The sequence below is a fragment of the Lynx canadensis genome, chromosome B2 (assembly GCF_007474595.2).
Source record: "Lynx canadensis isolate LIC74 chromosome B2, mLynCan4.pri.v2, whole genome shotgun sequence".
Classification (NCBI taxonomy): Eukaryota; Metazoa; Chordata; class Mammalia; order Carnivora; family Felidae; genus Lynx; species Lynx canadensis.
In genome coordinates, this window is record NC_044307.1 from 89,627,453 (window position 1) to 89,649,365 (window position 21,913).

At 37.4% G+C, this 21,913-nt stretch overlaps 1 protein-coding gene across 3 annotated transcripts in view; it reads right to left on the bottom strand.

Annotated features, from left to right (window-relative positions):
* Positions 1–9,225: 9,225 nt before the first annotated feature.
* Positions 9,226–21,913, bottom strand: part of FBXL4 (F-box and leucine rich repeat protein 4) — an 84,373-nt gene continuing 71,685 nt past the window's right edge. The window contains exon 9 of one of the 3 annotated variants that reach the window (XM_030316007.1): positions 9,226–9,776. In XM_030316007.1, the coding sequence (XP_030171867.1) occupies positions 9,613–9,776 (164 nt within the window). In that variant the 3' untranslated portion in view covers positions 9,226–9,612. Of the gene's footprint in view, positions 9,777–20,130; positions 20,719–21,913 lie in introns of those variants that run through there. The other 2 variants (XM_030316009.1, XM_030316010.1) reach the window with 2 other exon arrangements.

Genomic DNA, 21,913 nt, shown 5'->3' on the forward strand with positions numbered 1-21,913 from the left:
ACTGAAGCTCCAAATCAGGGAATATTTGCATGACAAAAATTGGGAGGCACTCCAAATCAGGGCTTTTCCCCCACCAGAGAGTTGGTGGTTGAACATTTGTCAAAAGGCTTAAAAAGCCACCTTCTTTAATGTTTGGTACTTTAATGTTCAAAACATTACAAAAAATAGATGGCCTAATTTGATTTGTGAGGGTGGACTGAAGGCTACCGAGTTAAAACCGAAGCGAGTGGCTTGTTAGAGGTTAAGGACCGAAGGTGCTGAGGGGTAAGGCGGAGGCCCAGGACACCACTCTGCTCAGACTCCAGGCTCCGGAAAACAAGACAGAGCCGAGAGTAGGAAATGAGACCCCTGGCTTTGGCAAGGAGCGTATATACATGGGCGATCAGAAGACGCTTTGAAAGAAGCAGAATAGTCATTCAATAGTCTAATATTTTCTCTCCTTTCTGTGTAGCTACGCATGGTCAGACACAGCGCCGACAAACGTTAAGGTAACATATGCTAGGAACACACATGTGAAGGTCTTTCGATTTTACAAATATTCTGGTTATAAATACTCATGGATATTTATTTTAGGTTTTACTGGGTGGAATTATTTTTAGGGGCTTTCAACAAAGGAATCAACATGATCAATTCTTTATTTACGGTATCTGTGAGCAAAAACATCTCAAATGAAATAATGGTGTGACAGAATCTGTATTAGTATTAATAATTCTCTAGCTTTATGGTTGTAATCTTAGCAGCAACTTACAAATATTCTATGGAAAGCACTGCAGAAATAGAACTTTCCACTAAAAAAATTAACAAAATTAAACACATATTTACCTAAAAGACTGAAAAGAATATATGAATGTGTGGTATGACCACACATATAACAGGGTTCACGTAATGTAAAAGTATCTAATTGGAAGAAATGGTCTTGTAATAAATTACCAACTTCTTTGATTCATAGACTTCAGCAAAAACAGGTGCTAGCTCTGAACTGTTGTTACTGTAACTTTAAAAAACACATACTACATATTACACATTTTTAAGTAGTCACTGCTCAGAAGTTAATCTAAAATTTCTACTCTTTCTGTGGCTACACAATTGATGATTAGAATAGTTTATGGACTAGCACAAGATATAAAGAGTAAATACAGCAACTTGACCGTGAACTCTACCTACAAATATGAAAAATCATCATATGATGGCAATTCCTTTAGCCATTCCCAATGACTAGACTGTCATTCATGTTCCCCAAATTTAGGATACCTAAAGTAAATACATATTCTAGAAATCTAATACAGGAAAAAAAATGGACTTAGAAATTATGGGCCCAAATAAAAAGAAATCATGCCCAGAAATATTTTTTTCATCGTATTGCCAGAGCACTAGTCAACTTCCTAATCTTCCTCTTAAATAAATACATTTTAAATATTTTTATTGTTAAGAAATTACAATGCAGGATCTTGAGGAAGCATTTAAAAGTAACTGTAGTGAATACTTTTTTTTTAATGTTTATTTGTGGAGAGAGACAGCACGCGAGCAAGCTCAAGCTGGAGAGGGGCAGAGAGAGACAGGTAGACAAGGATCTGGAGCAGGTTCTGTGCTGAGAACAGCGCCCGATGCGGGGCTCAAACCCACAAACTGTGAGATCGTGACCTGAACCAAAGTCAGATGCTTAATCGACTGAGACACCCAGGTGCCCCTGTAGTCATACTTTTTATAAGACACCATGTACTGCTTAGTAACACTTGCCAAAGTGCTCTGAGAGACTAGTTTCCAAGAAATGTTGACAAGTATTCCACAGAAAATTGGGAAACGCCACAAACCTTACCTCATCTCACCTTCACAGTGTCCATTAAATATCAAGGTCTGAAGTTCAGCAGTAAGGAAACCTGCCTAACTGTGCTGAATTCTTGGTATCCCCGTGCTTATTTCACCATAGAATTTTTCTTGGCACATATACCCCTTTTGAAATGTGCTCTTTGGTGATTTATATGCATTCTGTAAACCCGATCTGCCCACCTAATTATGTGCTAGCACAAGAGATCTCAACATGTCTTTGTTGTCCATATATATACTGTTGACTAAGTGGATAGATGAATGTGTCTTATCTTGTGTACTTCATTCCGTTCTAGTTCACCAAAGTAATTTGGGCGCGACAAGAACTGCAGTACTTAGGAGCTAATTCGTAAGAAAGGTCGCGACAAGAACTGCAGTACTTAGGAGCTAATTCGTAAGAAAGGACTGGCTTCCACAAAAGCAAATGCCACAGTACACGATACCCTGTAAGTAAAATCAGTTAAACACTGTATCAAACTCTGGTTTAAGTAACAAGCCAACCAAACTTTAAGTAAATAATCTTATATGGGGGAATTACTGAGAAAGGAAAGAGAAGTAAATAATAGTGTGCATGCAGTCTGCAGTTAGTTGCAGACTCGTGTAATTTTGAGTTTAAAATGAGCGGATGTCATTTTGTAACATGAGGACGGATTGTGAGTGTTTAGCACACAGATGATCGCTCATCTACTAGGCTTGGCCTCGTCTAATTTCCTAGAGGCTGTGACACAAACCTATTTACCCAAACCTTCCATTATATTCAGCAGTGTCTTGAAATGATCAATTTTGAAAGTGAGCTAATGAGATACTCAAGCTTATCTTATTATTCTGAAGTACAGAATAATACAACAATAAAAATCATTAGATATTGAACAGCATTTTTATACAAATAAATTTAAAACATCTCAGTTGTCTGTACAGATTCTCATTTGTAACGAAAGAGCTGTTTTATCTTTAGTGTAATCTACTCAATATATCTGATCACATGACTGCTTTGCTTTTAAATTTTTCATTGAAATTTTATAGCTAAGACTGCACTAATTTACTTGCCAAATACACCGATAAAAAATCTTCTTTCCTCTGAAAATGTTAATTTCAACATAATTACATTTTTTCCTTTCAAATGTAATCAAACAAACCATTAATGGTATTCATATGTACACAAATTTAAGCACAAAATTTAGACTTATAGGCAAAAATCTTTATATACTTTCTGCTGTGTCAAAGGAAAAATCTTGGCCTCTGTCCACGGTTATAAAAATATATATAATAAATCATGATATCTGATTAAAGTAATTTATCTTTTCCCTTTTGACTTCTGGCTATTGCTGTCAATCATCACCTCATTTGCTTATTGACATTAACGTAACTGCTAGAGAACCAGGTTACAAGGAAAAAAATCACAGCTGCTAGAATAGTGTTTAGCAATAGCTAACATTCCGGTAAGGGTCACTGACATTTTCAGAATGGGTAAAAATAAAAAGTTCTTCTGAAGTATTAATTTAGTATTAATGTGCTAAACAGGAAACTAGATGCAGCACTGAAAAAATGTGTGATAAATGGCTTTGAAAATGAAAATTACTGTGTCAAGAATAGGTATTCTTTAATACTGTAAAGTAAAAAAATGAAAAATCAAACAATCATTTTTAATTTACGTGGTAGCCAAATGAAATTTTCATTTGGTTTTATAGCTCTTTGGTTAGCATTACTATACTTGTAAATATGAGTTTCCTGTCTTTAGTTAATTCCTGGGAAACACCAAAAATAAAAACACTTCTGCAAAAAAAAATCACTTTTTTCTTGCTACATATTGGCTCAGAATGAATCACCCCAACAGAAGAAGAATATTAACTATGTAAATGTTTTTTTCTATACATTGTATATTTTTAGGGTCTTATTTAGGGCAGTTTAAATTGAGAGGCTCCTTTAATTATGCTCACAGAGTCAGGGACATAGCTTTATCTATTACTAGTCACTGGAAAGATATTTTATCTTACCAAAATGCTAACAAATATTAAAACAATTAAGTTAGCTGACAATACTAATAATAATGGGTCAGTTGTCTTCAAATTTTAATGGATAGTCTACATATTTTCTCTTGTTAACGGAATCCTTGTACACTGTTGGTGGGAATGTAAATTGGTACAGCCATTATGAAAAACAGTACGGAGGTTTCTCAAAAAATTAAAAATAGAACTACCATATGATCCAGCAATCCCACTTCTGGGTATATATCCAAAGAAATAAAATCAGGATCTCAAAGGATATCTGCATTCCCACATTATTTTCAGCATCTGTCAACAGATGAATGGATAACAAAAATAGGTGATGTGTGTTTATACACACACACACACACATACACACACACTCTCACACAACACACACATATCGTTTATACTGTGTACACATATAATAATGGAATGAATGGTATTCAGCCTTGAAAAGAAGGAAATACTGCCATTTTCAATAACATGGATGAACCTGGAGAACACTTTGCTGAAACAAACCAGACACAGAAAGACAAATGCTGCATGATCTCATTTTTATGTGGAATCTAACAGTCAAATTCACAGGAGTGTAAGGGTTACCAGGGACTAGGGGAGGAAGAAATGGGGAGATGTTGGTTAAAAGAAAGTTTCAGTTATGCATGATGAATAGCTTCTGGATATCTAATGTACAATGGGACTACAGTAAATAGTACTTACTGTATGGTTGAAATGTGCTTGTCCCTACCAAAATAAAACAAAAGTTGTACTATCTCAAAAGATACATTATTTAGCTTGAATGTGGCAATGACTTCACAATGTATATATAATGTGTATCAAATCATCAAATTGTACACTTTCAACATATACAATTCTTAGTTGCCAAATATATCTCAATAAAAAAGAAAAGTTCAAAATTCTCTTTGTTATGTAAAAATTTTGTTTTTTTCTAAGTCAATAAATATGGTTCTTCATATTAAAATCTAAATGGTAAAGTGAGAAAGATAAAGGCTGAGAAGAGGTTTGAGAGTGGTGTATAAAATTAGGAGTGTGCAAACCTGAGCTTAGTCACTGATTTGAGAATATCCTAGAACCCGGGTTACAAATTTGCTCCACCAGCCCTGCCACTTAAAACGGTTTTTTTTCCATTTTCTTATTGGCAAAAAAGAAAAGAATATAAAAGGAAGAACAGTATTTTGTGACACATGAAAATTACATGAAATTAAACCTTCAGTGTCCATAAGCAATGTGGCCACATTCATTTATACATCGTCTATAGTGGCTACCACACCACAGGGGAAGAGGTTAAGTGGCTACAACAGAGACCTACGGTGCTCTCCTTGCTCTGCTCTTCTGCTTGGCTCATTACAAATCGCAGTGATGCAGTTATAATCTTTGCCTTCTGAATACCACACATCTGGTCCTTCCACAATAGTTATTTATCACCAGTGGATACTCATAATGCCAGAACAAAGAAAGGGAAAGGAAAAAAAGAAACGTGGACTCCAAGTTTCATGTGCTGAAGGCACGGTGCAGTCTGGATAATTGTTACCAAATTAGATGGCAAAGCACTGTGTTCAACATGCAGTGACCCTGTGGCTTTTCTGGAAGAATACTATACATACATTGGAATTATCAAGTGAAGTACTCATCACAGTGGCCAGAAAAATTAGAAAACTTAAAGCAAGGTATCTCATTTCATTACAGAATTTCTTTATAAAAATAAAAACATGAAAATAAAGCCGCAGCCAAAATAAGCTTCTGAGCGGTTCATTTGTTAGCCAAGCAAGGAGAGCCATTACCAATGGTGAGTTAATTGTTTTTGATTCATCAACTAAGTAAAGTGTCCAAAGTAAACTTGCTTAGACTATTTAATTAGCCTTTGGCACAATAGTCGCTCAAAGAGTGGAGAACATTGGAACAACATCAACAGTCAATAAAAAACAAACAAACAAACAAACAAACAAAACAAGGCAAATGATTCTGAGTAGTTTTCCTTGGCTCTTGATGAGTCAACAGATGTTACTGCTATTTCCTGGTTATTGTAGTTTATTTGATAAGTCAATGCTGAGGCTGAAGTGATTGAAGAGTTAGTTTCTATGAATAGTCTGTGTGTAACAACTATAGGTAAGAGTATTTTCTAAGAAGTTAAGAAAACGTGACTTTGGTACAAGCTGAAGTAGAATCTGCTAAGATGTGTTACATCTGGTGGTAAGAACGTGTGGAGCAAAAAAAAGGCTTAGGTGGTCAAATTTACAAAACTTGTGAAGATGCAAAGTATTAAAACTCTACGGTTATTCACTGTACTATTTACAGCAGTTTTTTGTGGAATATGGTTGACTTTCATCTTGTGTTAATGAACTAGTGCTCTCAACATTGAACTTCATGTAACCGGCATCAGTTGTTATCTTTTGTCAGCTATGGAAGGTGACATCCCGATTTGTCCTACCAGTTGGCTTAGCAGCAGTAGTTTTATTGTGAGTTTTGAGTTCAGAACTGACACTGCAATTTTTCTGGACCAGAAGAAAATACCTCAACTACGGTTACAGAACACTGAATGGCTTTTGGAATCTAGCTTGGTTGCAGACTTGATGATGTTTTGTAATGAATTCAACCAAAAATTGAGACAGTGCAAAACAATGGGAACAGTTATCCCCACTGTCTGTAGGATTCAGGAAAAGGCTCCTCCAGGTTCAGAGTGTTCTAGAGTAGTGCTTTTCAAAGAGTGCCCTCAGACCAGCAGCATCAGCATCGACTGATTACTCATTAAAATGCAAATTCTACTGAATCAGAAGCTCTGGAGGTGGAGACAGCAAAACATGTTCACGCAGGAAACATACACTAGAGTAATTTTGATGACAACTAACATGATTTGAATCACAAAGTAACACCCAGGAGCTTTATATATTCCTGTGCTCTCAAGAGGGAAGACAAGAAGCAGTATTTCCATTGTCGCACAAATCTGCAGCAGATACATTTTCTGCTCAAACCACAGGTCCGGCAGTGTTTTTCGGACCCTGATGCAAATGTAAAGGAAATTTCCATTTTTCAAAATCCATTCAATTGTGCAATTCAGGAGCTTCCCACGTAACCTTCAATGGAAGGGATTAATCTGCAAGGCTCTAGCAGGCTAAAAGGAAAAGACCAAGGGAAGAAAGAATCTAATAGAATTCTACCAATGCCTTCCAAGTGATAAATATGCTCCGGAAAATACTCTCATGGATTAACATATGTACTTGGCAATTCTTATCTGTCTGAAAAGATATTTTCAAAGACAAAATATGTAAAATCTTACTAGAGATCAACATTAACAGATGAATACTTACAATCAATTCTGATGACAGGAAATAGTAACTTTGAATCCCAATCGAGTGAAATATTATCCTCCCCATGAGTATTCCATTCTTCTTTAGAACCGTATCACAAAAAAATTGTTTTCAATTACTATGTTTTGAATTCTGTCAATAAAAATTTTGTGGAAATTCATTCTCTCTCTCATTATATAATACCTACATATAATCTCAATTTTGCCTCTTAGTCCATTACAGAAAATGTTTGCTGACCTCTGCTCCGGAATCAGAAGTCCCCTGCACACTTAAAACATAGGTTAAACGCACTGCCTAGGTGTGTAAAAGCCAGATGTCCAAGGTGTGTAAAATGGCTCTGCCACCAGCAGGTATGTGGACAGGAAGAAGTTCTTCAACCTCTCTTTGCCTCAGTTCCTCAACTGTAACCGGAAGCAAGCAACAGTATCTATCTTACAGGGTTGTTGTGAAGATTAAGTGACTCAGGGATACAAAGCCTACCAAAGAGGGTCTGGCCAAAGTAAGCATCAACTCAATGTCGGTTGCTAATTTACGATAAAAGTACCACTTCACCCAGTTGGTAGTCAAATTATAAATCTCATCCTCCTAAAGTTCCACCAGATAAAACATCTAAAATGTTTATATACATTTGTGAGTGGAAAGAAAATACAAGTGCATGAAGGTAACGTGTAGGATAACCCAGCCCTCTCCCAACTGGCCCTTGCTTCTGCCATGAAAACAGAAGATAGGGTGGGTCCTGCCCCATGACAGCAATCTTCATATAGATGGTTTCTTATATGGAAGAGACTGTACTGCTATTTTAATATTTCAAATGTCACAGTATTGCATTCTTTATATTCTAGAAAAGAGTAAGCATAGTACTAGTTTATAACATTTACATTAAAAATTGTTCTTAATGTTTTATTTATTTTTTGGGAGCCTAAGTGGGGGATGGGACAAAGAGAGAGGGAACAGAGGGTCCAAAGCAGACTCCATGCTGACAGCAGCGAGCTCGATGTGGGCTCGAACTCACAAACCACGAGATCATGACCTGAGCCAAAGTCTGATGCTCAACTGACTGAGCCACCCAGGAGCCCCTATAGCCTTTACGTTTTTAAGGTTTGACATATTATATGGCTTAGCTCAATAATATATTCTTACTCATTCAATAAATATTTATTGACTGCCTAATATTTGTCATATACATAAATTCACTAGCTTATGCACTTTGGGGGAAAAATGCTTTCATATATGTACTTTTGAGAATGCCCTCAAAAACTGCCCAGAGATACATATTAAGCATGCTAATTTTTTAACTAAGTGTGCTTCTTCTTAAATGGCTACAAGAAATTCTAGAGTAATGATGTCCAATATGATAACCACTAGCCTCAGGTGACTACTGAATAACTGAAATGTGGCTAGCACAACTGAGGTATGGAATTTTTAATTACACTTAACTACAATTAAATAAAACAGCCATATATGGCTAGTGGCTGCCAGATAGGACAGTAGAGTTCTACAGGATTATTCTGGGATGTGCAGATGTTGGAATTTAGCAGTTTGTCCCATGTGGGAAAGTAAATTTGGTTATACTATACACTTAATATTAGTTTGCTACTCAAAACAGCCCTGTCTTTTCATGCCACAAAATATTTTGTTTACTTTCTTAGCAACAGAACTAAATCAATTCACTATTTTAACAAAACAATGTTTGTTTTTCCTCCACTGTAACTGATTTCTAATGATTTAAGGTGCTGGGACACAGAAAAAAATAGATATAATCCACGTATATTTCAGAAGTCTTAAGCCTCTCCCTCAGGCAAATTTTTAAGGCATCTGCTAATAGTTGGAAAGTTATTTTGTTTAGTAGTTTACCTCTTGTTCTTGATTACGCCCACATTTCTACACTGGTATTATCTAGTAGTAAAATAAATAAGTCAGAAGAAAAATGGAAAAACTAAAACCGTCAAATTGAAGAGTTAATGTATCAGCTTAAAAAATAATTACAACATGAAAAAATAAGACTCTTCCTCCAACTAACTCTGAAAATTCTGTATACATCAAACAAAACACTGGCCAGGTCATAAGGCTTATTATAATAAGACATCTTTACATGAGGGTGTGAAAAATTAATTTTATTTTTAAACATCATGATACTTTCTGGCTCAACGTGTTCCTTTAAAAATAAGTTAAAAGGTTTCCATATTACTCTTTTATTACACATGTAATTATTGACTAAAGAATAATATTACTGATGAACATAAGGTAAAAATAATGTGACCCACTCACATATTCTTGAAGAAAAGCGCTTACAATATTTTATGAAAACACTTCTTTACATTTTTACTTGATTTAATGGACAATTTCATATCTTTCTTTACAATCTACAAATGCCTTAATGGAGCAGTAAGACATTCCCACCATTATAAAACTAAACAAAACCAACGCCAAAATAAAACCCTACGAAAGCACATGGATTTTATTATAGAACATATACGAAGTCACTGCGTAAAGCTCTTTTTTATGAATACATTTGGAAAGCTCACATTGAGTTCCAGCACAGCTCTGTTATCAATCTGTGAACAGAAGGACACATCAAGCAAGCAAAGATCTTTACAAGATTCCAGAAGTTTTCTTAAAGATGCTGGACTTACCATTCTTGTTCCTGTTAAAATAAAACAAAACACCTTAAGTATCATATTTATATATGTCCGGATAAAGAACCCCTTTATTATTTATTATTTAAAATGCATTTAAGGGGCGCCTGGGTGGCGCAGTCGGTTAAGCATCCGACTTCAGCCAGGTCACGGTCTCGCGGTCCGTGAGTTTGAGCCCCGCGTCAGGCTCTGGGCTGATGGCTCAGAGCCTGGAGCCTGTTTCCGATTCTGTGTCTCCCTCTCTCTCTGCCCCTCCCCCGTTCATGCTCTGTCTCTCTCTGTCCCAAAAATAAATAAACGTTAAAAAAATAAATAAATAAATAAATAATAAAATGCATTTAAGATAAACTGCCTTTTAAAAATTAAAAGCATTTCTTTAAACCAAAAGACATATTGAAATAGTCTTGTAAAAAAATACAAACTGAATTGTTCCATCCAATTTGGCATCTAGGACCTGGATTTTGTCAATAGTCTACTCACTATCTTCATTCCTACCTCCTGGCCATTCCAATCAGCTCCTCCAGACTTTTCCTATTTCTGTCACCCAAGTTCAAAACTGTCTACACATCTCGTTTTCCTCAACCCATGGGTCAAATCATACAGCAATGCTTACAGTGATTCAACCTCATATTCCATGCAGTGCAATTACTGAGCAACTACCACTGCAGAAACTTCTGTTTCAGGCACTGGAGATACAAAGATGAATAAGACATGTGTCTGCCCTAAGGAACTCCTTGACCAGAGTTGAAAACAAATAGTTACAATACAACTCGATAAGTGGTGGTTATAAAATGGCATTATCAGAAGTCAGATAGATAATGGCTGAGCAGTACTCCATTTAGCCCACGTTAAATCTGAAGAGACTACTGGCTTTTCAGATAGAAGCCACATTATATACGTTATGAAAGCACCTGCTTAAAGTCAGCACTCAATAAATAACAAATATCATTAGGCTTGAAGATATCATCTATTGTAAAACACGCATGCATGCTTTAACTGTGGGTTTTCTAGGGAGGAAAAAAATCACTATCATATCACATAAACACATCTAATGTGATGGAACTGGAGTTTCTGAGATGTTAACCTATGCCTTTTCCTATGATTTCCTGAGAAATCCTTTCTGCTCCCCTCCTTGCCATGGGCTCAAGAAGCAGTATACTGCTACCTTGACTGCGGCTAGCCCCGTGCCAAACCCATACAGATTCTCCTGGGAACTCACTAAAGCCTTCAGTGTCCATAGATCCCTTCAACTAAAGACACAAAAAACTGGGTTGGGACTGTTGTATCATATAGCCACATGTACATAGGAAGACAGAGATGGCCAGCATGACAAGAAAAGAGTAAGGCAAAAACAAAGGGAAAAGCAGATGTAAAAGTTATTGGTGAGTGTACAAGGGCAGTGGAGGTGGGGCAGGCGCCTGAGCATGAAGGACAGGAAAAGGCAGAAAAAAGAGAAAACAACGTTCTTGCCTTTTGATAGTTTTCCAGTCTCTGCTGAGGTCTGACCATAACTCCTACCTATGGATCCCAGAGAGACACCTGTACCTTCACAATAATGTTCCTTCTCTTATGTGGAAGTTAGTGTGAGTGGGCTTCTGTTGTACAAGATCAGAGAACCTCAGGTGGGACACTTGGCTATGTGGTCGGTGTTCTTCACCTAGGGTTGTGACTGTTCTCTATTTGCCAGACTTGGTCATTAGCATCTGAGTTTCCTAGTAAGTTAGAAATTCCTAAAAGCCTAAGAGAATAGAATGTCAGGGAAGGAATTTGGAAGACTGAAAATTTAACAAGGCTAAGGTGTCCTGTCTTATGCTTCCAGAGGACTGTGTGCTTTTGTTTTCTTATCCACCTAGAACACAACTATGTTCTCAGTCAGTTTGCTCCCTCAGGGCGGGGGCCACATCTGTCTATCTGACCTATCTCCAGTGTTGGAAACAATGCCTGACACAGTGTATGCTCAGTAAGTGTGTAATAAATGAAAGAATGAAGGGATGTGTTTAATTTCACAATACCATTACCCTGGTTTGACCCGTATTAGATGGATTACCATGGCTAATCTCCCCGATTTTGATTTCCTCGTTCTCCCAATTCACCTACCACTTGTTTCTAGATTAATATCCCTAACACAGCTCTAAATATATCACTCATGCTCCAAATTAAAACCCTGTAATAGCTCTTCCTTGTTTAATTTTGTGCAGATTCCTCATCCTTGTGTTCAAAACTCTCCATGAAAGCCTGCATTATACTAACATTCTAAGTCAAATTAGATTGCCAATTCTCTGAAGGTATTCTGTATTTTTAACTCCTATGCCATGTTTCATGCTCTTCATTCTGCTTAAAATGCTCTCCTCCTCCTATTTTCTATTCCCTTTTCAAGGATACCTTTCAAATACCTATTAACCTTAAAAAAAATTTTTTTTTAATTTTAGAGAGAGAGCATGCACAAGCAGGGGAGAGGGGCAGAGGGAGAGAGAGACACAGAGAGAATCCTAAGCAGGCTTCAGGCTCAGCACAGACACAAACACAGGGTTCAATCCCACCACCCTGGGATCATGACCTGAACTGAAATCAAGAGCTGGACGCTCAACTGACTGAGCCACCCAGGTGCCCCCTATTAACCTTTTCAAGTAAACTTTTTCATATTTCTTTAATCATATATACTCTCTTTTCTTTGAGCCCCCAAATGAACTTGCTTCTGGCTTGCATTAAAGTTACTTATAATTGTTTTACTGTGGTTTTTTTGGTTTTTTTTGGCCAGGTCATAAACTCTCTGAAGGTAGGGACTGTATCTTACTCAGCTTTGTACTGGTCAGTAAGCATTTTCAGTATGAAGAAGGAATGCCACTTAACATTAATATGCACCAATCACAAAATGACAAAATAATGACTATAAGCTTGGTTTAACTAAGAATCTTTTTTTCAAAATGGATTCAAACACTTAAGGAAACCATAAACAACAATAAAAATGAAAATTTAGCATAGTGGTTTAGGAGCATAGATTCTGATTCAAATTCAGATTCCTGTGGCACCTGGGTGGCTCAGTTGGTTAAGCATCCACCTCTTGGTTTCGGCTCAGGTCATGGTCTTGTGGTTTCATGAGTTCGAGCCCCACATTGGGCTCTGTGCTGCCAGCACGAGCTTGCTTGGGATTCTCTCTTTCTCCTTCTCTCTCTGCCCCTCCCCCATTCACGCTGACTCTCTTTCAAATAAACAAATAAACTTTAAAAAAAATCGTAAAAAAAAAAATTCAGATTCCTCATTAGACATGAGACTCTGTCAAATCACGTAACTTCTTTCAGCCTGTTTCCACTTCTGTGGCTATAATAACAGCTATCTCAAACACTGTGAGGGTTAAATCGGTTAGTATATGCTCGGAACAATATAAAGCATACAGTCACATTGCTGTTAACATTATTTTACTTTGTTCTTTATATTTGAAATAAGATGTTCTAATATATTGCATGGTGGTCCTCTTCCTATAATTTATTTTGCCATAATAATACTTCCTTGCTCTCTCTTCTATTTTTTTTTTTTTAGTATAGTTGACACACAATGTTATATTAGTTTTAGATATACAAGGTAGTGATTCAACAGGTTTATACATTATGCTATGTTCACAAGTGTAGCTACCATCTGTTACCATGCAATGCTACTACAATATCACTGGCTATATTCCATATGCTGTGTCTTCTTTTCCTAGGACTTATTCATTCCATAACTGGAAGCCTGTATCTCCCACTCCTCCTCACACATCTTGCCCATCCCTCCACCCCCCTTTCCTCTGGCAACCATCAGTTTGTTCTCTATATTTATAGATTTGATTCTTTTTGTTTATTCATTTGTTGCTTTTTTTCCTAAAGATTCCACTTACAAGTAAAATCATGTATTATTTATCTTTCTCAGTGTGACTTATTTCACTTAACAAAATACCCTCCATGTTATCACAATCTCATCCTTTTTTATGGCCATGTAATATTTCACTGCATAACTATATACCACATTTTCCTTATCCATTTTTTATTGATAGACACTTAGGCTGACTTCATATCTTGGCTACTGTAAATAATACTCCAACAAACATAAGGGTGCATATACCTTTTTGAATTTGTGTTGTTTTGAGTAAATACCCAATAGTGGAATTACTAGAACATACGGTAATTCTATTTTTAATTTTTTGAGGTACTTCCATTCTGTTCTCCATAGTGGCTGTACCGGTTTACATGCCCATCTACAGTGCACAAGGGTTCCTTTATCTCCACATCCTCACCAACATTATTTCTTGTGTTTTTGATTTTAGCCATTCTAATAAGCGTAAGGGTGATATCTCACTGTGGTTTTGATTTGCAGTTCCCTGATGAATGGTGATGTTGAACATCTTTTCATGTGTCTGTTCACCATCTGTGTGTCATCTCTGGAGAAATATCTATTCAGATCCTCTACCCATTCTTTTATCGCATTGTTTTTTCATATTGAGTTTTTAAGTTCTTTATATATTTAGGATATTAACCCCTTATCAGATCATCATTTGCAAATATCTTCTCCCCTTCAGTAGGTTTTGTTTTTGCTTTGTTCATGGTGCATTTTTTTTTTTTTATTTTGATGTACTCCCAGTAGTTTCTTTTTGCTTTTGTTTCCCTTGCCTTAGGAGACATATCTAGAAAAATGTTGCTACAGCTGATGTTAGAGCAATTACTGCCTGTGGTCTCTTCTAAAATTTATGTGATTTCAGGTTTCACATTTAGGTGTTTAATCCATTTAAGTTTATTTTGCGGTAGGGTATTAAAAGGTAGTCCAGTTTTATTCTTCTACACATAGCTATCCAGTTTTCCTAGCACCATCTACTGAAGAGATTGTCTTTTCCCCATTATATAATCTTGCCTCCTTTATTTCTGGGCTCTCTATTCTGATCCATCGATCTATGTGTCTATTTTTATACCAGTACCATATTATTTTGATTACTACAGCTTTGTAGTGTATCTTGAAATCTGGGATTGTGATACCTCCAGCTTTGTTCTTTCTCAAGACTGCTTTAGCTATTTGAGGTTTTTTGTGATTCCATAAAAATTTTAGTACTGTTGGTTCTAGTTTTGTGAAAAATGCTGTTTGTATTTTGATAGGGATTGCACTGAATCTATCGATTGATTGGGGAAATATTTGGGACATTTTAACAATCCTAATTCTTCCAATTCATGAGCATGGAATATCTTTCCATTTGTTTGAATCATCCTCAATTTCTTTCATCAGTGCTTTATAGTTTTCAAGAAAAGTTCTTTCACCATTTTGGTTAAGTTTATTCATAGGTGTTTTATTCTTTTTCGTGCAACTGTAAATGGTGTTGTTTTCTTTTTTTCTCTTTCTCCTACTTCATTATTGGTGTATAGAAATGCTACTGATTTCTGGATACTAATCTTATATCCTGTAGCTTTACTGAATTCATGTCTTCTAGCAGTTTTTGTGGAATCTTTAGGACTTTCCATGTATCGTAACCAGTCATCTGCAAATAGTGAGAGTTTGACTTCTTTATCAATATGGATGACTGTTATTTCTTTTTCTTGTCTGACTGCTATGCCTAGGACTTCCAGTACTATCTTGAATAAACACAGTGAGAGTGGACACCCTTGTCTTATTCCCAATCTTAGAGGGAAAGCTCTCAGTTTTTCACCGCTGAGTGTGATGTTAACTGTGGGTTGTTCATATATGGCCTTTATTACATTGAGGTATGTTGTCCACTTTATTATTACTATTATGTTGAGGTAAGTTCATTCTACTTTGTTGAGTTTTTTTTTTTTTATCATGAATGGATGCTGAATTTTATCAAATGCTTTTTCTGCATCTACTGAGATGATCATATGATTTTTATCCTTCATTTTGTTGATGTGGTGTATCACACTGATTGATTTACAAATACTGAACCATCCTTGCACCCCTGGAATAAATTCCACTTGGTCATGGTGAATGATCTTTTTAATGTATTGTTGTATGAGATTTGTAGTATTTTGGCCCATAGTTTTCATTTTTTGTGGTCTGTTTGTCTGGTTTTGGTATCAGGGTAATGCTGGCCTCATAGAATATATTTGGAAACCTTCCTACCTCCTCTATTTTTGGAACAGATAAAAGTGAATAGGTACTAACTCTTATTTATTTATTTATTTATTTATTTATTTATTTAATTTATTTAACATTTATTTTTGAGAAAGAGAGAGAGAGAGAGAGAGACAGCACATGAGCAGGGGAGGGGCAGAGAGAGAAAGGGAGACACAGAATCTGAAGCCGGCTCCAGGCTCTGAGCTGTCAGCACAGAGCCTGATGTGGGGCTCGAACTCACAAACCGCGAGATCATGACCTGAGGTAAAGTTGGATGCTTAACCAACTGAGCCACCCAGGTAAACCAGTGTTCTCTTCTTTAAATGTTTGTAGTATTCAGCTGTAAATCATCTGGTTCTGAACTTTCATTTTTGGTACTTTTTTGATTACCAATTCAATTTCATTATTTGTAATCAGCGTATTCAGATTTTCTATTTTTTCCTAGGTCAGTTTTGGAAGATTGAATGTTTCTAGTAATTTATCCACTTCTCCTAGGTTGTCCAGTTTGTTGGCATGTAAATTTTCACATTATTCTCTTATAATTCTTTGTATTCTGTTGTGTCAGTTTGTTACTTCTCTCTTATTTCTGATTTGAGCCCTTTCTCTTTTATTTTTGATGACTCCAGCTATGGGTTTATTGATTTATTTATCTTTTCAAAGAATCAGCTTTCAGTTTCATTGATTTTTTTTTCTATTGCTTTTTGCTTTAGTCTCTATATCATTTATTTCTGCTCTGATCTTTATTATTTCCTTTCTTCTATTCACCTTGGATTTTGTTTGTTCTTTTTCTAGTTCCTTTAGGTGTAGACTGTTTATTTGAGCTTTTTATTGTTTCTTGATGTAGACCTATATCACTGCATATTTCCCTTAGAACTGCTTTTGCCGTGTCCCAAAGATTTTGGACCATTATGTTTTCATTTCCATTTGTCTCCATTAATTTTGTTCATTTGTTTGATTTCTTCATTGACCCCTTCATTGCTTGTTCAGTATCATGTTGTTTAATCTCCAGGTTTTTGTGTCTTTTCTATTTTTTTCTTGTGATTTATTTCTAGTTCCATACTGTTGTAATCAGAAAAGACACATGGTATGACTTCAATCTTCTCAAATTTATTGAGGCTTGTTTTGTGGCCTAATACATGATCTATTCGGGAGAATGTTCCATGCACAATAAAAAAGAATGTGTATTTTGTTGTTTTCAGATGGAATGTTCTCTATATATCTGTTATTTCCCTCTAGTCCAATATGTCATTCAAAGACATTATTTCCTTGTTGATTTTCTACCTGGATGATCCACTGATGTTAAGTAAAATGTTAAAGTCCACTAGTATTACTGTATTATCATCAATTTCTCTTTATGTCCATTAATATTTGCTCTTTGTAGGTATGTGCTCCAGTGCTGGGTGCACAGATATTTACAACTGTTATACCCTCTTACTGGATTGATCCCTTTATCATTATGCAATGCTTTGTCTCTTGTTATAGTCTTTGTTTTAAAATCTATTTTGTCTGATATAAGCATTGCTACTTTGTTTTTGTTTTCTTGTTTTTCCACTTCCATTTGCATGGTGAATATTTCTCCATCCATTCACTTTCAGTGTATATATCTTTAGGTCTGAGGTGAGTCTCCTATAGTCAGTATAAAGATGAGTCTTGCTTTTTGTTTTTTTTTTTTAATCCATTCTGCCACCCTATGTGTTTTGATTGGAGCATTTTGGCCATTTACATTTAAGTAATTGTTGATAGGTATGTACTTACTGCCATTTTATTATTTGTTTTCTAGTTGTTTTTGTAGTTCTCTCCTGTTCCTTCCTTCCTCCTCTTGCTCTCTTTCCTTATGAGTGATGAGTTTCTATAGTGTTATGTTTGGCTTTCTTTCTCCTTATTTTTTGTGTACCTCATGAGGTTCAAATATAGCATCCTAAGTATACAGCAGTCTATATTAATTTGATGAACTTCAAAGGCATTCTAAAAACAAAAAAGAAAAAAATAAAACCTTCTTTTTCTTTTTCCCCTTCATGTTTTATGAATATGTGGTCCTATTTTACATCTTTTTACTTATAATTTTTTTATGTCTAATTATGGCCATTTCCTTTAGGACTTACAGAAGTCTCTTTAACATTTCTTCTAAGTCTGGCTTAGTGGTGATAAACTCCTTTAGTTTTTGTTTGGGAAACTCTCTCTCCTTTAAGTCTGAATGACACCCTTGATGAGTAGATTATCCTTGGTTGTAGGTGTTTTCCTTGCAGCATTTTGAATGTATCGTGTCATTCCCTTCTGGCCTGCAAAGTTTCTGCTGAAGAATCAGCTGATAATCTTACAGGTTTTTCCTTGTAGGTAACTTTTTGTTTCTCTCTTGCTTTTAAGATTCTATCTTTAACCTTTAAAACTTTACTTATTACATGTTGTAGTGTGGACCTCCTCGGGTTCATCTTGTTTGGAATTCTCTTCTTTGATGTGGATGTCTGATTCTTTCCCTACATTAGGGAAGTTTTCAGCTACTGTTTCTTTAAATAAGTTTTTCACCCCTTTCTCTTCTTCCTATGGGACTCCCGAATGTGAATGTTTGTTTGCTTGATGTTGTCCAAGGGTTCTCTTAATCTATCTTCATTTTTAAAAAGTCTTTTCTCTTTTTGATGTTCATCTTGGGTGCTTTCCATTACCCTGTCTTCCAGATCTCTTCTGCATCTGCTAATCTGTTGATTCCCTCTAGTGTGTTTTTTACTTCAGTTATTGTATTCTTCAACTCTGATCGGTTCTTGCTTATATTTTCTATCTCTTTACTGAAGGTGTCACTGGGTTCTTCCACTGTTCTCTCCAGCCTGGTATTTTAATGATCACTACTTTAGATTCCTTCTCAGGCATGCTGTTTGTTTTTATTTCACTTGGTCCTTCTCTTGTTCTTCCTTTTGAAGCATATTCCTCTGTCTCCTCATTTTGCTTGACTTTCTGCATTTATTTCTATGGATTAGGAGGTGCAGCTAATTCTCCTGAACTTGAAGGAATGATCTTGTGTTTGGTCATCCCCTATGTAGACTATATGCTTGGTGACTTTTGCTGGCTGGCAAGCTGGACATGTGGCTGGCATGGGTTAGGGGAACCTGGTACTTTCCACATAGTGAGTCCCTTGTCAGGACAGCTAAAACTGAAGCAGATTCAGGTCAGGATGTCCCAGCGTTCTGTGTGTGGAGAGCACACTAGCAGGACAGCTGAAGCTGAAATGGGTGCAAGTCAGAGTGTCCCAGGGTGCTCTGTGCAGGGGGTACCTTGGCGGAATGGCTGGAGCTGATGCAGTGTACAGGCCAGGAGATCCCTGAGCTCTCTAGGCAGAAGGTACCCTAGCAGGAGAGTTGAAACTAAAGTAGGTCCAAGCTGGGGGGACAAGGGGCTCTCCACACAGAGGCACCTTGGAAAGACAGCTGAAGCAGAAATGGATATAAACTTGGGTGTTTCTGGAATTTCCACACAGAGGGTGCCCTGAATAATGGCTGTAGTTGGTGTGGGGTATAGGTTGGGAGGTCCTGGGGTGTTCCATGCAGGGGTCGTCTTGGCAGGACAACTAAAGCAAAGATGTGGTCCCTGGGCTCTCCACACACAACATGCCCCGGTAGGACAGCTGAAACTGAATTGGGAGCAAGTCAGGTTGTCCAATGGAGGCGCCCTGGCTGGGTGGCTGGAGCTGAGGTTGGCATGGGTGGAAGTGTTCTGGGGTGCTCCACACAGGTGTGCCCTGGCAGGAACTGAAGCAGATGTCAGCCAAAGATGGTCTGAAGCACTCTGCACTGTGGGTGCCCTAGCAAGTCACTGGAAGCCAAAGTGGTGTGCGCCTAGAGTGTTCTGGGATGTCTGCACCTGTGTCACCTTGATGTGAAGACTGGGGCTGGAGTGAGCACTAACCAGGGGTGTCCTGGTGTGTACGACTTTGTGGCTGCCTAGGTAGGACAGCTGGGGCTGGTGTGGGCTAAGGGCTCAGGGTTCACTGAGGCAGGAGGCCAGTTAGGGTGCCAGACTGTGCACTGGTCTGTGCTTTCAAGGTGGAGGGAGAGTGCAGACCATGTACATAAGCTCCTCCCACCCAGAGAGCATTCTAGCAGCTCTCCCCACTGTTTGGTGGAGTTCTAGAGTTGACTCCTTTATATGCTAGTTGCTCTTTTAAACCATGGCTTTTAGAGAAAGGTGATGATGATGATGATGATGATAATAGAAAAATAAAAGAAAAAAAGGGATAAAAAGGGAAAAAAAGGAAAACAAAAACGAAACAAGACAAAACCAAAACCACACGCACAAAAAAATCCAGTTTATTTTCTATGCCCCAGTGCCACTGCCCCCAAGGCTGGCATGGGCTGTGGACTCTGGTCTTGCTGAGGTTACAGGTACACTCTGATGACCAGACCTGCTGGTGTCTAGATCCTTGTGGGGTCTAGGCTTTTAAGGTGGGGTGGGAACACAAACTGTGTTGTCCTCCAGTCCCTCTGACCTGGAGAGTGAACCCACAGTCCCTCTGCAATTTGGTAGAGTTCTACTGTTGTCTCTTTTATGTGTTAGTTGCTCTTCTCCACTGAGGCTTTTATCCTGTGCCCAAGGACAGAGATCTGTTCCTGGTTCCTCAGTGCTATCCCCCCCTCACCCCCCCCCCAACTGCTGTTGGCCTTGTCAGAGGTGGAGGTTCCCTTTGTTACTGTGTCTCAGTTTTTCTTGCTGTTCTCTTGCCATTCTATGGTTTTGCAGAAGCTGTTTAGTCATCCCTCAGTTCTTTCAGGAGGAACTGCTCTATAAGCAGGTATAAACTGCTGTGTTCCGTGGAGCTGAGTTCAGAGTCTTCCTATGTTGCCATGTCGGACTGGAACTCTCCATACTTCCTTGCTCTTGCTTGGGAAAGTTACAAATGTTTTCAAAAAGAAGCCATTATACTTCTTACCTATTTGTCTTTCATGTCTCTGTCAAGTAATTCATATGTTTGTAGGCCGTTAGGCCACCTGAAAACCAACCCCAGTGCTCACAAATGTGCTTTTGTCTGAGAATCAGCGTTACCAACTTCTTTGTAGTTCTGTAGCATCTCTTTAAGACACTGGCTACTCCTCATCTCTCCTGTATGAGGTTCGGGCTGGGGGGGGGGTGGGGCGGTGACTGTAAAACAGATATTAACCAACGCCAGCCCCTATCCTCTGAAGTGAAGCCTAATGTAATCAGTGATCCAATTTTAAAGGCCTCAGCTACCTTTCCTCATTCTCTCTCATTTTCTTAAACTTTCCAAAATATTTCTCCTATAAAAGGTCTACACTAATTCAAAGTGGTAGGTAGGCAGAAAGGAAAAGAAATAAGCAAGGAAAGCAGTCATAGTGTTATAAAAAATCAGTACTGACTATGTTGGGGCCCAAAACCTTGCATTTGAACCGTTGGCTCTGCCATATATTAATTGCTGGGCTCTAGTCCCTCTGCTATGAAAACACAATGATATCCAATTCCCTGAGCTATGAAGAATAAAGAAAATATAACACAGATGAGGTATCTAGCCAAAAGTGTACCTGTAACAGGCAAGAATTTCTCCCTAAATGTTTAGGCAAGAGTTTCTGATAAAAGTAGCTTGAATAAGTAATATGCAACCATATGAGCAACATCCACAAATGTATCATAAACCTGGACTGTGCAGAGATTTTCAAGGAAACCACAAATTCAGATGCTGAAAATCTTCACATTTCCCTGTGGTTGAATGTTTAATAGACAGGAAAGGATAGAGTCCACTCCATGGACTAACCTATCAACACTAACAGATTACCAGAGAACACAGTACAAGTGCTATATGAATTCACAAAGTACCAACTGTGTGGGCAATTTTAACTATGGTGCTGCCAGCACTTCCGGCTAAAGTAAGAAGTAACGAAGCCTCACAGGGCTCCCAGCTGATAAACTGCAAGAAGGACACAAGGAATCCCAGAACTGGAAAGGATTTTCAATAGATCTGCCCTGGGGTAGAACTACTCCTAAAATCTAGAATTACTGGAAATGAAGATTTGACAATATTCCTTAATCACGAGTTTAACATCAAGAAGCATTCATATACATA